This window comes from Furipterus horrens, unplaced genomic scaffold (genome assembly GCF_987537825.1).
Source record: "Furipterus horrens unplaced genomic scaffold, mFurHor1.1.pri manual_scaffold_5, whole genome shotgun sequence".
NCBI lineage: Eukaryota > Metazoa > Chordata > Mammalia > Chiroptera > Furipteridae > Furipterus > Furipterus horrens.
Genome location: NW_028327175.1, coordinates 177,787,043 through 177,801,458, shown reverse-complemented (window position 1 = coordinate 177,801,458; position 14,416 = coordinate 177,787,043). Strand labels below are relative to the sequence as shown.

Genomic DNA, 14,416 nt, shown 5'->3' with positions numbered 1-14,416 from the left:
ACTTTTTCCCAAGCTGGGACTTGTATGCTGGAGAAATATTGCTCAATATTTTTAAAAACTTTTATTTACTCACATTATCTAAGCTGCACCATCATGCCTTGTAGCTGTCCCTTCACATGGAAGAGAGAGAAAGAAAATGATGCTGGGGGTCTCCAATGGAAAATAAGGAATGACAAAAGCTCTTGAGGAGATGGAAGAAAACCCTCCTTTTGAATGACAGAGAATCTGGTTGGTTTCCAAGTATGACAGCAATATTACTACTTCTTCATTACTGCAGAGTTTAGTGGTTTGGTCTTTAAGTGAACTCAAAACATTTTTGAGACTTTACATATCTTTCCCCTGCTAGTGTGACACAGTTGATTCTCTCCTTTGTAAATAAAAAAAGTGATGCATCAAAATTTTGTTAGCACAACAAAAATGTCTTTTTCCCAAAATGGGAAGAAATCATATTGCAGCCCCACTTGAGGAGATAGAGTCAAGGATGGACAAGGAGGAGTGTTGACCCTCACCATCCTCTCTGGACACCACACTTTGACATAATCATTGGTTATCCTTGTTATTATATCATATTTAATGCTACTTATTGCTTATCCCTTGTCAATTGGATCCCTGCATGGTTTTTATGAGAATAATTAACCACACGTGATGGCATGAACTCTGTACCACAGGCCAGGCACTTAGTCTAAAAGAACATGTCTGTGTACATGAACATGTGTGCACATACACATACACTCATGCACATGCATGCACACAAAAACTCACAAGTACAATTGATTGGGTGTTTATTTCAATTCTTCCACACTAGGAAATGAATAGATTTCTTCCCATGTTACCCACTGTTCTGGTTATCTATTACTGTATAACAAAGAAGCCCAAAATTGAGTGACTTAAAATAACAGCCATCATTTTTTTTTTCATGGGCCTGCAATTTGAGCAGGGCTCAGCAGGCAGAGGTTTCTCTGCTTCACTCAGCACTTTCAAGATAGTACATTCACATGACTGGTGAGTTGGTGTTGGCTGTTAGCAGCATGTACAGCTGCAAGATCAAAGGCTTTGGTCCCCTTCCACACAGGTTTTTACATACGGCTTCTTGGTCTTCCTCACAACATGGCAGCAGAATGCTAAGAGTGAACATGCCAAGTGACAGGAAGAAGCTACAAGTCTCTTGAGGCCTGGGCCTGGAAATGTCATTTCTGCATTATTCCATTAGCTAAGCTACTACAAACCCATTCAGATTCAAAGGAAGGGGACATAGATGCTATCTCTCAAAGGCAGCAGTGTGAACTCATTTGTAGCAGCTTCTCTAATATACCACATTCACAGATCTCCTTATTTTTCCCATGTTATGACACCCTCTGGTTGTCCATCCCAGACAGTGAGGAGTTTCACACTAATTTCTGGGGATTCCCTATCTCACTGCCTGCTTTCTCTCAAAGCATATATCCTAAGAACAATCTTCAACAACTACATCTATAACTCTAGCTTCCCCCATGTCTACTATCATGGAATATCTCTATACAACATGAGGACCTGAGGTGGTTCCCTTTGCCTCAAAGCAAACTCAACTGAAAGCCAGCAGGATCTGCCCAAGCTTACTAAAGGAATGCCTTCTCCTCTTGTTGTGAAATCCTATGACCAGAAAAGCTCTAAAAAGAGCAAAGCCCAAGGTGCTTGGCAGGAAAAGAATAACTGCCAATTGAATCCTTCCTAAAAACACTGCTCTACACACCGAGAAGTCATTGGTTCTCTGCTGCTTCTTGTGTGATACAATAAAACCTCCTCTATGTCTAAGACCTTCTGGAGTCAGCTACCCAGAAATAGCATCTCTTCGTACCCAAAGGGAATGTAAGTACTTGCCAGGCTAAGCCATTGTCTAGTGAATCTTGGGGTAGGGAAAAAAATATGCTCTGTCCTAAAAACCCCAGCACTGAAGAAGACAAATGGTTTAACAACACAGGCCTTGGCAGGCTGTCCAGGTTAAGTTATGCTTTCCACTAACAACTGAATAACCTTAGCCAAGTTTTATAACATCATCTCTTTTCTCATTTATAAATCAGGGATAAAAGTAGCATTCACTTCATGGGGCTATTGTAAGGGCTTTTAAACACTGAACTAAATGCCTGGTTTAGTTAGTTAGAACTTGGTGAATATTACTATCTATCAGCAGTGAAAGTAACCATTTGTCCCAGCTAAGAATTCCTCTTTGAGCTATAAAGGGAATTGATGGAGCCTGGTGAAGGAGGAATCAGCTCCCTTCCAGGGCTCCAATGCTCAGAGATTTCATTAGGCAATTCCTTATTACCAAGACAGCAACCAAAATGTTGAGTAGGTTCACTTCTTAACACCCTACAGTTGTGCTTTAACTCTGGAGATGAAACAATGGGGCTAAAATTTAATATGGAACCAACCATGCTCATCTTTGGACTTGCCTAGCAGTTAATGCAGATATATGTACAAACAATGACATGAATGAGGGAAAATGTGTTCTCTGCTATGGGTTTGGAGGAATAAGAGATGATAGAAAGCCAAAGAAGAGGTTCTCTGGGGATAAGATGCCAAACAAGTCCCTCTGAGGGAGTCTACTACACAAGACAACATTAATTATCAAGTCTCAGGACTGACTGGGGTGAGGAACACACTGCCATCAACCTTTGCCAGAGCCCTAACTACACATGAGCTACCCCTTCCATGCTTTGTCTGATTGATAGAGTGTGGCCCAGTTACATAAGATTCCACCACCCAGGGACATAACCCTTTCTAAGGAGGGACCATAATTCAAAATCTCTTGTGTTTATTGTCTTAGAACAAAGAATATTTCAGATAATCTTAATTTTCCTTGGGCCCAAAATGTAAAGAGCCAAGTATAGAGAACTGAGATCTACCAAACAAAGCATTCCCCAGGACTCTTAAATGTGCTCAGGAGTCTCTGAGCCCAATTGGGCCATGGCTTCCATGACAACTGATATATGAATAAAGCTTTGATGTTAACAGCCACATTCCACAGGACATGGCATAACTTTATAAATCCTAATATTTTCAATGGGGTTCTTTATAGATGACCTTGAAGAACACTGTTTTATGGTTATAAAACCCAGAGCAGAGTGGTTACAAGCTTGATCTCTTACATGAGAACCTGTATTCCAATGGATGTTTTCAGTCTTCATCTACAGCTCAGATTTTATCTTCACTACACGTGGGAAAATAACCTACTTTCCCCACATTTCTTTCCACTACCAACTTTTAATGAAGAAGGTTGAGGGCTCTGGTCTGGCTCTGGCAGGGTTTTATTAGTCAGAATTTAATAGAAATGACATGTTTATAGACATATAGGACTTAATAAAAGAATGTAGATTTTAACAAATGATTAAAAGCCTGTAATATTCTGCTTCTCCAGGGTTCATCAGAGGTGGATTTCAGGGATCCCAAACATAGCAGGTTGTGTCAGTAGTATGGGGAATCATGGTGACGGAATCTCAAACTGCATATGTGTGGTTAGTATCCTGGAAGCTTGTGGTTAGGTTATAGGTGTCTGCTTTCCATGTGCCCTGAACTTCACAGTCATCATCCTATCTCACCCTCACAGTCTCCCAGCAAAGTGTTATTGATTACACTTTACAGATGAGAAACTGAGGTTCAGTAATACTTAGTAACTTGCTAAATAAGGCACAGGTAATAAGCAATGGATTCAGGGCTTGAGTTCTGCTGTCTTTGAGTTGAAAGTCCATGGGCCATTGTGTCTTCAATTACCAGAACAAAGCTTTAGATATAGGGACCAATATCAAGGTTCACTTGTAATAGGAACTGCATGCTACCCATGGAGTTGCAAGCTCAGATGCCTATAGGATCAAATAACATAAATGAGTAAGGTGCATGGGATAAAAAATATTAGGGAGTGTGGGACTAGGGTAAAGCCAAGGCCATCTTTTCTTCAAAAGGGGTGCCTCTAACCATCTCCACGTAATTGTTGGCATTACAGCTACCAAAATTTTCAAGAAACTACAAATCTGATTTTCAAATGAAAGCTTTTCATTTTGAAAAAATGGTGAGTAATTCATTTTAAACCTATAAGCCAAATAAAACACATTCTGGGTGCTATTCAGTATCTTCTGCTTTGGACTGAATTGTCCATAAGGGTGAAACCTCTGTCTTCTTTACTCTTAGCCCCAGGCCATAGAAGAGAGTATAGATGTTTAATAATAAATTTTTGTACAACAAATGAAGAAATTCTCAAATCAACAATCTGAAGAGAGGTGAAGAAATATGGGGGAGCCCTGGCTCTCGGATGCAAAGTACTTTCATTAGAGCCAGGCTGCCCAGGTGGGTGGGAAAAATACAATACAGCAGATGAAGCCATACACATTCCCGGTGAATTTCAGTTGGGATGGGAAGCAGCTCACAGGTTTCCTTTGGAAAGCACAAAGTTGATTTGAAAACTGGGTGAGACTAAGCTAACTCCCAAACACTGGGGTTATCAGGACAGGGAGGTTAGAAATAAAAAACCTGAACCATCTCTTCTAACCTAGTTCTTTTTTTCCAGTATATCCCTTTGTCCTAGTTATCCAGTCTGTGAAATGGGATAAATGGGGTATACAAGTCTAAATCATGGAGGAAAAGAATGAGTAAATGAACAATAAGTTATTTGACACTTTCTTTTTATAGAAAAACATGCCTAAGTATTCAATGCCTCATATAAACATAATCCTAATAAGATTCTGAGTTGTCTTTGAAAATCCATAAATATCTCTGAGTAATAAGTTAGATGAAACATTAAGAATGGGGTTTCCCACTAAAAACCTGCCTAAGCCTCCATCTGTCTTAGTCTATTTTTCAATGTGAAAAGTATCTCATATTCTCTGTTCTTTGAATATAGGTATATTTTTGGAATAATAACTCAAAATTAATAGTCAAGCAAAAACTAAAAGTCCTCATAAAAAGATGCATTTCCAACTGTACAACTAGCCTTCACTATATTCAACTCTAAGTCAGACCTGTCAGGAGCTTTGTTCCAAGACAACAAGGAAAATCCCTGTACCCATGCTGTTACCAACTGTCACTAGCCAGAGTGTTGGCCCAGTAGACAGGCTAGACTTCTCCCATGTGTCTGTAAGCAGGGAAGGGAACACTGCTTTGATGCTCCCCACTGATTCTACCTCAGTTTGCATTATTGGCAAAATTTGATGTTCTGGCTCTCCCAGGCCCCACTGTAAGCGTGATTGGTGCTTGAGATTAACAGCCATCCATCCCTGTGACTCATGTCTCAAGACACATACTACTTTCCTCGCTCCCAAAGGAGCTGTTCTCTTCACTGGTTTTTAAGCTGAGATTGTGGCTGAATAATATAACTTTTTAAACTAAAGAGTAAATATTACTCCAGAGTCAATTGTTCATCCATTCTAAGCCCTTCCTCATCCCGGAGATGAGCTTTGCTTGACATCTTTATTAAATAACACAACATTGTCCTCTAAGCAACCAGAGACCACTTGTGATGATATTAAAAACAACCGACTCCAGCTTCCAATCATTCCAGAAGTATTCCCAGAGCACTGTGTGATACAGCTTCAAAAATAAGAATACCAACCTTTAGGAAGAGTGGAAGAAGACTCAACAGGCTCCTCTGACGCTCCACTGGGCTCCTATGATCCAACTGCTGATATTCCAGAAACTTCCTTTCTACCATCTCCCAGAGACTTGTGGGGCCCTGGGACTGCCCTCCATGTGGGAAGTCAGACTGAGCAACAACAGGCTGGCCTTTATTTTGGGAACCTGGATCCTCAGCTGTGTCTTCAGCCTTTGAAACATCTTCTGCCTCCATGCCTTAGCAAAGCAGCTCTGAATTCAGAACAAAAAACAAAAATGAAAAGTCCTGTCACAGCACTTCCTGATGAAGCTGGTTGTGGGACAAGGTACTATATGCACTCAGTCAAGTTCCTGCTGAAGATGGTTCCTCTAAGAATCTGAAACTGACTAAAATGGGAAGACCTTTTAAAAAGATTCAGATTTACAGTGACTCACAGATATTGACAACCTAACATGTGCTGGGCTTTTTACATAGACTCTCACGAGAGAGATGGGCTTTCTGAACTTCTCTATATGGTAAGGAAACCAACTGGGCCAATGCCATAGGAGCAACTAGATATCCAGTTGAAATGCAAACCTTTAATACAGAAGCCCATTTTCTTATTACCTGATACTGAACCTCTTTTAAAAGATTCAGTTAATAGGAGAGAAGTGTGTAAATAATCTTACCAATATTTGTAGAAGCAAGTAATTTGTATCTTCACTCATAACTTCCTTCTACCCCATGAGTCTAAAGGATATCAGTTTTTCATTGTCAGCATTATTTAATTCACACTCTATATTTTTAAAGGACTTTGTCCTTAAAATGACCTCTTAACCCCCCCACGCTAACTTGGAAGTGCTTCTCTCTCTGTGTAAACAGAAACAATTTGTGCAAACTGGAGGCCTCAGGTAAGTAGGCATTAAGGACAAAAACTTATGCAGTTAAAATAGCTCAAGACTGATCTGCCAGATAGGTAACCTTGAGAAGGTACCTTCATCTGTGTCCTTGACTTTTCAATTGCCACAGTCTTTAGGTGAGTCATGACTGACTCGGCACAAGATAGGTTTTTTGTTGTTTTTTTTTTTTGCTTATTTTTCAAGAGTGCAGGAAGCTCCAAGTAGGGACCAGACTCTCCAGGATACCTGCAAGAAACTCTCCACCCCAACCACAATGTTGCCAGGTCAGCAAACAACAATCACTAGTCACAAAGTAGCAACCAGACAGACAGATGCACACAGTGGGTTTCATAGTGTTTTGCTCTGGAATGCAGCAACGGAGGGGGTGCTTCTTGCTTTATTTTTAGCCTAAGCACACACTCCTTGCAAGCTGGACGGCCAGACTAACCATCCCCTCTTCAAAACATTCTCACTCTTTTTTCTTTTTTTACAATTATTTATTTGTTTGTTTGTTTGTTTATTTTATTTTTAGAGAGAGGGGAAAGGAGAAAGAGAAGGAGAGAAGCATTACTGTGTGGTTGCCTCTCACTCTCACCCCCAACTGGGGACCTGACGTGCAACCTAGTTTTGCGCCCTGACTGGGAATCGAACCAGCAACACTTGACTCGCAGGCCGATGTTCAATCCACTGAGCCACAGCATCCAGGGAAAAATGTTCTCACTCTTAATATGCAAAATTCCATGTGTCCCTGGTTCTTCTTTTATCACATATACTTATTACTCAAACTCTATTTTCAGAAATTATTTTATTTTTAAAAAGCCATGTAAGTGCAGTATTGAAAAGTGGGAAGATATCAGGAAGAATATCAAGCTTGCCCATACCCAGAGAAATTACTGATATTACAGCTTCCACCTATGAAGATAGAGTTTAATAAAAACACACTAATGATATTGTTAAGGTAAACTTTTTGTTTATACTTTTGCTTTTCTTGGTTGGTAGGCTGGAGGTTTGTGGGGGGCTTATATGTTTCCTTTGAGGGTTTGACCCTTACGGGCAGGTGGTGGGGTGCCTCACATTCCTCAGTCTCAGCAAGTCTTTTCCCTGACCTGGGTCAGTCTCCTCTCCAGCTTTGTTATATTATTCATCTATTCCTTAGATCTCCATTGTCACTCCCATTCCCTTCTCCACAACCCTGTCCACTGTACCTAATTAATAGCATGGGTTCTTATAAAGTGTAGTCCAGGTGTGAGATTTCTGAACACCTGCATTGGAAGGTGCCTGAATGACCTTCTGCCTCTTTTCTAGAGCTCACTTTTTCACTCAGCATTGTCTTCAGACCTAACCATGCAGCTCTTTGTCAATTTCATTTCCTCTAATTGCTACCCCATGTTACAAAGTGGGCAGGCATTACGTGCCTATTTGACTTATTCGCTCTGCAGTGACAATAGCTAGTTACCCATAACTTCCTGTACTGTTCTTCATCCTGTCCTGACATTCCCATGCAGGTCCGTTTCCTCATGGACTGCATGTTTCTGGCTCTGGGTATGAACATGGGACCAGGAATACTGGGCAAGCATAGATTCAACTATGTACCAGTAACTAAAATGCCTCCAGAAACCTGGCAGCAGACCACACTCCACTCACAGAGCACTTAAAGGCTCCTCTACCATCTCATCCATACCCCTGCTTGGCACCACTCAGCTTTCTAATGCTAGCCAACCGCACTGAAGTAAAGTGATCTCTTGCTGTCATTTTAATCTGTATTTATCTAATCTAATAATTAGTCTAAGTATCTCTATATGCCTGTTAGGGTTTCAGATTTTCTCTTCTGCAAACTGACTATTCATAACTTCTGCTTATTTTTCCTTGCCTATGTTTTTCTTGTTGCTTTGAAAGAGTTTGCTCTAGAAACTGGTCTCTTGTTGGTTTTTAAAATCACAAATATCTTTTCTCAATCCATTCTTTTAATAAATTAGTTCATACTTTTTTGTTACAAAAACATATCAAGAATATTTTCCATGTTGCTAAAGATCTTAAATTTTAGCTATGCAGTGGCTGTAGAGCCACGTTGATCATTAATTTAACTAAACTTCTACACTTACACATTCAATAGTTTCCAATTATTCACAGCTATCAACAACACTGCAATGTCAGGCTTTGTGTTTATGGCTGTCCACATATTCATGATTAAATAACATACTATAACACATTCCTAAATTTCTGAAAGAAAATAGCTAGACCTAGGAGCAGGTATCTTTTCCAGGCTCTTAACACATTTCCAAACAGTTTCTCCTCAAAAACCCTATGAGTGTACAGTCCTACCAGGAGTTTACAAGATAAGACTATACTTTCAAGGGTCATATCTATAGTTTGTAACTACAGAAGTTTCTCTGAACATGTAGAGCACCATTAAAATGGCAAAATTTAAAGACAGAGAATCTTAAAGGCATCAAGGAAGAAACAACTAGTGACATACAAGGGAGCTCTGTTAAGTCTATCAGCTGATTACTCAACAGAAACACTACAAGCCAGAAGGGGATAGTATGAAATAATCCAAGTAATGAAAAGCAAAGAAAGGGCTGCAACCAAGACTACTCTACCCAGCAAGGCTCTCATTTAAAATGAAAGGCGAGGACTTCCGGCCAAGATGGAGGCTTAGACGGACACGCTAAGTCTCCCTCTACAACTAGAGAGGAATACAACTACTTCAAAACAAAGGATAACTAGAAATTCCAGAAAATAAAACTACACGGAAGCCCAACATATGAAGTTATAAACCAGCGGTGCCATTCGGGCAGGTAAGAGTTAAAGAGGGCAAAGCTGTTTGCGGAGCGGCGGGGCGGCGAAAAATCCCGGCGGCAGTCAAGCCCCTGGCAGTGCGCGACCCCAGCGCTGGGGAGAGCGGCCACTGCATCGCCTTGAACAGTGAGGCCCAGGGGGGCGGGAGGACGGATCCCGGTCTCCTAGCTGAATAACTGTGTGAATCCATTTTGGACCCCTGCCCCCAAAGAAAGAAAGCACCACAGGGCTGCGAAATAGGTCGCAGACAGGCGCCGGTCGCTGACTTGTGATGCCAAACGGCGCTGGTCGCTGGGTCATTACGAGTACACAGGCACTGCCCCCGACAGCCGGCCCAAGAAAACAAAACGCATCTGTCAAAATGTGGCAGACAACTATAGAAATACCGGTGACACAGCTCACCAGGCAGCAGATAGAGAACCTGACAGATGAACAGATAAGAAACCTGTCAGAGGCTCAGTTCTGGGCCATTGTTATCAGGTGGCTTACAGAATTCACAAAAGAGCAGGAAAAAGATAAGAAAGAAGCGAAAAACTTTCATAACGAAAGGAACAAAACCACATACGAGACAGATGGTGAGGAAAAAAAATCCAGAGTTCATTTCAACAAACTGGAATATGGAGAAGGAACAAGCAGTCAACCAATGCAGAGAGAGGAAATGGGAAGCAACAATGAGAGGATCAGAAACCTCTGGGACAGCTATAAAAGGCCCAACATAAGAATCATTGGTTTGCCAGAGAATGAGGAAGATGAACTAGAACTTGAAACATTGAGTGAAAATATAATAAAGGAGAACTTCCCAGACTTGGGGAAGGGAATAGACTTGCAGGTCCAGGAAGCAAGGAGAGTTCCCAAGAGACTGGACCCAGGGAGAACCACTCCAAGACACATTATAATCAAAATGTCAAAAATTAAAGATAAAGAGAGAATCTTAAAAGCAGCAAGAGAGAAGAAAAGAATTATGTACAAAGGGGTCCCAATTAGACTATCAGCAGACTTCTCAAGGGAAACCCTACAGGCAAGAAGGGACTGGCAAGAAATATTCAAAGTAATGAAAATCCAAAACCTACAACCACGAATACTCTATCCAGCGAAATTGTCATTCAGAATAGAAGGACAGAGAAAGTGTTTCCAGGACAAAATAAAACTGAAAGAGTTCATTAGATCCAAACCACTGTTATATGAGATGTTAAAGGGACTGGTTTAAAAAACAGAAGCTAAGGAGATGAAACAAAGGCAAACTAAACAGGCAACGAGAGTGGAAAAGGAACTGTGGGTACGGGAAGCATATTGGGGGGAGGTCAACAGGGAGGGGGAATGGGGAAAGGGAGGGAGATGATATAGGAATTGGGGATCAAGGTAGGAGGGAATGGAATAGACGGAGAGAGGTTGGGAGGAACTGTATACACAACTAATGGACATAATCTAAAAGGGGGGGACAACTGGAGGGAGGGGGGCCACAGGGTGGAGGGGAGCAGAGGGAAGGGAAATTGGCACAAATGTAATATTTTACTCAATAAAACACATTAAATCTGAAAAAAATAAAAATAAAAAAATAAAATGAAAGGCGAAATAAGAATTTTCCTAGATTTAAAAAAATGGCTAAAAGAATATATCACACCAAATCAGCATTGCAAGAGATGCTAAAGAGAATACTTTAAGAAGATGGAGAGAGAGAGAGAGAGAGAGAGAGAGAGAGAGAGAGAGAGAGAGAGGGAGGGAGGGAGAGAGGAACACAGGTACAAAAGGAAAAAATGGCAATAAATAAGTACCTATCAATAATAACCTTAAATGTAAATGGAATAAATGTACCAATCAAAAGACATAGGATAGCTGAATAGATTAGAAAACATGAACAACATATATGCTGTCTACAAGAGACCCACCTCAGAATAAAAGTTCTACACAGACTAAAAATGAAGCGATGCAAAAAAAATATTCCGATTAAATGGACGTGAAAAAAAAAAGCTGGAGTAGCAATACTTATATCAGACAAAATAGATTTCAGAGCAAAGGCCATAAAAAGAGAGAAAAAAGAAAACTACATTAACTAAATTTAATATACCACAGAAACAAAATGATCATATCAATAGATGCTAAAAAAGCATTTGATAAGATACAATTATTATAAAAATTCTCAGCAAAGTGGAAATAATGGAAGTATATTTCAATATAACAAAGGCTACATATGAGAAACCTACAGACAACATCATATTCAATGGGCAAAACCTAAAAGCTTTCACCTTAAAGGAATCAGACAAGGGTGTCTGCTTCCATCAGTTTTATTCTACATAGAATTGGAATTTCTAGCCACAGAGATGAGGCAAGAAAAGGAAATAAAAGACATCCAAAATGGCAAGGAGGAAGTAACACTGTCATTGTTTGCAGATGACATGATAGTGTATGTAGAAAACCCTATAGTCTCCACCAAAACACTACTTAACCTAATAAGTGAATTTTGCAAAATAGCAAGTACAAAGTCAATATTCAGAAATTGAAGGCATTTTTGTACACCAACAATGAAATATCAGAAACAGAAACTAGGGAAAAAATCCCATTTACTATAGCAACAAAGAAAATAAGTACCTTGGAATAAACTTAACCAAGGAGGTAAAAGACCCATACTTGGAAAACTATAGAATGCTGAGGAAGAAATTAAGAAAGATACAAATAAATGGAAGCATATACCATGTTCATGGATTGGAAGAATTAAAATGTCCATACTACCCAAAGAGGTCTATAGATTCAACACAATTCTTATTAAAATACCAATGACATATTTTACATACATAAAACAAATATTTCAAAATTTATGTGGAACCATAAACAACTCCAAATAACCCCAGCAATCTTGAGAAAGAAGAGCAATGTAGGAGGGTTCACAATACCTGATAATATCAAACTATACTACAAGGCCACTGTAATCAAGACAGTCTAATACTGGTTTAAGAACAGACACATAGATCAATGGAACAGAATAGAGAGCCCAGAAATAAACCCATGTCTCTATAGTAAGCTAATATTTAAAAAATAAGGCAGGAGTATAAAATGGAGTAAAAATAGCCTCTTCAACAAATGGTGTTTGAAGATCTGGACAGGTACATGCAAAAAAATGAAACTAGACCATCAACTTACACCATACACCAGAATAAACTCAAAATGGATAAAAGACTTAAACATAAGCTGTGACACCATAAAAGCCCTAGAGAAAAACATAGGCAGTACAACTTTGGATATCCTATGCAACAATATTTTCACTGATATATCCTCCAGGGCAAGGAAAATAAAGTAAAGAATAAACAAATGGAACTACATCAAATCAAACAGCTTCTGCACAACTAAGGAAAACATCAGCAAAATGAAAAGGAAAACAACAGTATGGGAAAAGATATTTGCCAATGATACCTCGGACAAGGGTTTGATATCAAAAATATATAAACAACTCATATGAGTCCACACCAGAAAGACAAACAATCCAATTTAAAAATGGGCAAAGGACCTAAAGAGAGACTTCTCCAAGGAGGACATACAGAGGGCCCTAAGGCATATGAAAGAATGCTCAATATCACTAGCTATCAGAAAGATGGAGACTAAAATCACAATGAAATTTCACCTCTCAATGCTCAGAATGACCATCATTAACAAATCAACAAACAAGTGCCAGGGAGAATGTGGATAAAAAGGGAGCTCTAGTGCACTGTTCTTGGGAACGAAGACTGGTGCAGCCACTGGTAAAAATCTGTATGGAATTTCTTCAAAACTCTAAAAATGAAACTGCCTTTTGACCCAGTAGTTCCACTGCCAGGATTATACCTTAAGAATCCTGAAACACCAATTCAAAAGTACCTATGTACCCCTCTGTTTATAGCAGCATTATTTACAATAGCCAAGTGTTGGAAACATCCTAAGTACCCATCAGTAAATAAGTACATCAAAAATCTGTGGTTCATTTACACCATGGAATTCTATGCAGCAGAAAGAAAGAAGGAATCCCTAACTTTTGTGACAGCTTAGATGGAACTGGAGAGTATTATGCTAGATAAAATAAGCCAGGTGGTAAAAGACAAATACCATATCATCTCACCTATAAGAAAAACTTAGTGAACCGAACAAACAAACAAGCAAAATATAACCAGAGGCATGGAAATAAGGTACAGACCAACAGCAACCAGAGGGGAGAGGGGAGGGTTATAAGCAGTACGAGAATGTAAAGGGTCTAGTCAAGGAATAGGTATAAATGACTCATGGACAGGTTGGGGATTGACTGTGGGAGAGGGGGGTGGTCAGAGCAGAGGAGAGCAAAGGGGGAAAATTGGGACAACTGTAATAGAACAGCGATTTAAAAAAAAAAAACAGAACTAAGGCAAAATCTATATACAATAGAAGTCACTCCTTGCAGTGTGGGGGAAAAAAAAGAGAATACAAGAGTTTATACCTCCCCAGTTACAATTTTTTTAATCTAGCTTATCTTATGGGTAAAAAATAAACGTGTCTCTGTTGTTTCTCACTCTGTGTTTTGTCAGTGTAAGGAGCTGAACATGTCTGTCTGCTGCTCCATCTCCTTCAAGATTTCCAGCAGTGGCTTTCTGGGTCAGACTTTACTTGACAACATGAGTTCCCTATAGGAGAGCTCAGCTCTTCCCCATGTCTTTAATTGCTCCTGGGAGCCACATATCCACTAAATGTTAGCTCTGTGAAGGAAAATCATTGTGCCTGTATCAGCAGTTGACAGTGCTCAATAAAATGCTCCTGAATAAGTAAATGAATAAACCTGTATGCTATTGGCACCAAAATATTCCTCTCTCTCCCTCTCTCTCTCTGTAGCCCAGACCCGTCTTCTAAACAAATCCTTTTTTCTCATGCCAAGATTTCTACTTGAATATTCTGCAAACTCTGGAAGTCACTATGTCCCAATCAAGCTGCCACCCCTGTCACCCACATAGCCAACCCTGTCAGGCAGGGCAACCCCACTGACAGATGGCTGTTAGAGCCATGCTAAGTGTTGTCTCTTACCATATAAATGTTGCTTTGTGGTCACAATTGCAGGTGCTCCCCACAAATTCATTAAATGAACCATATCCAAGACCTTGTCAACACGCCACCTTTTTAGGATAAGCAGGTAAGAAGACAAGTTCAGCATTAGGTCAGAATATGAGTATGT

The 14,416-nt window shown here is 39.9% G+C and overlaps 1 protein-coding gene and 1 pseudogene across 1 annotated transcript in view; one reads left to right on the top strand and one right to left on the bottom strand.

The window, feature by feature from the left end:
• Positions 1-14,416, bottom strand: part of WDFY4 (WDFY family member 4) — a 350,593-nt gene that overhangs the window by 319,530 nt on the left and 16,647 nt on the right. The window contains exon 2 of the mRNA XM_090278357.1: positions 5,579-5,829. Coding sequence (XP_090134483.1) covers positions 5,579-5,812 — 234 coding nt within the window. The 5' untranslated portion in view covers positions 5,813-5,829. The remainder of the gene's footprint in view (positions 1-5,578; positions 5,830-14,416) is intronic.
• Positions 8,795-8,872, top strand: LOC150010451 (small nucleolar RNA U3; annotated as a pseudogene).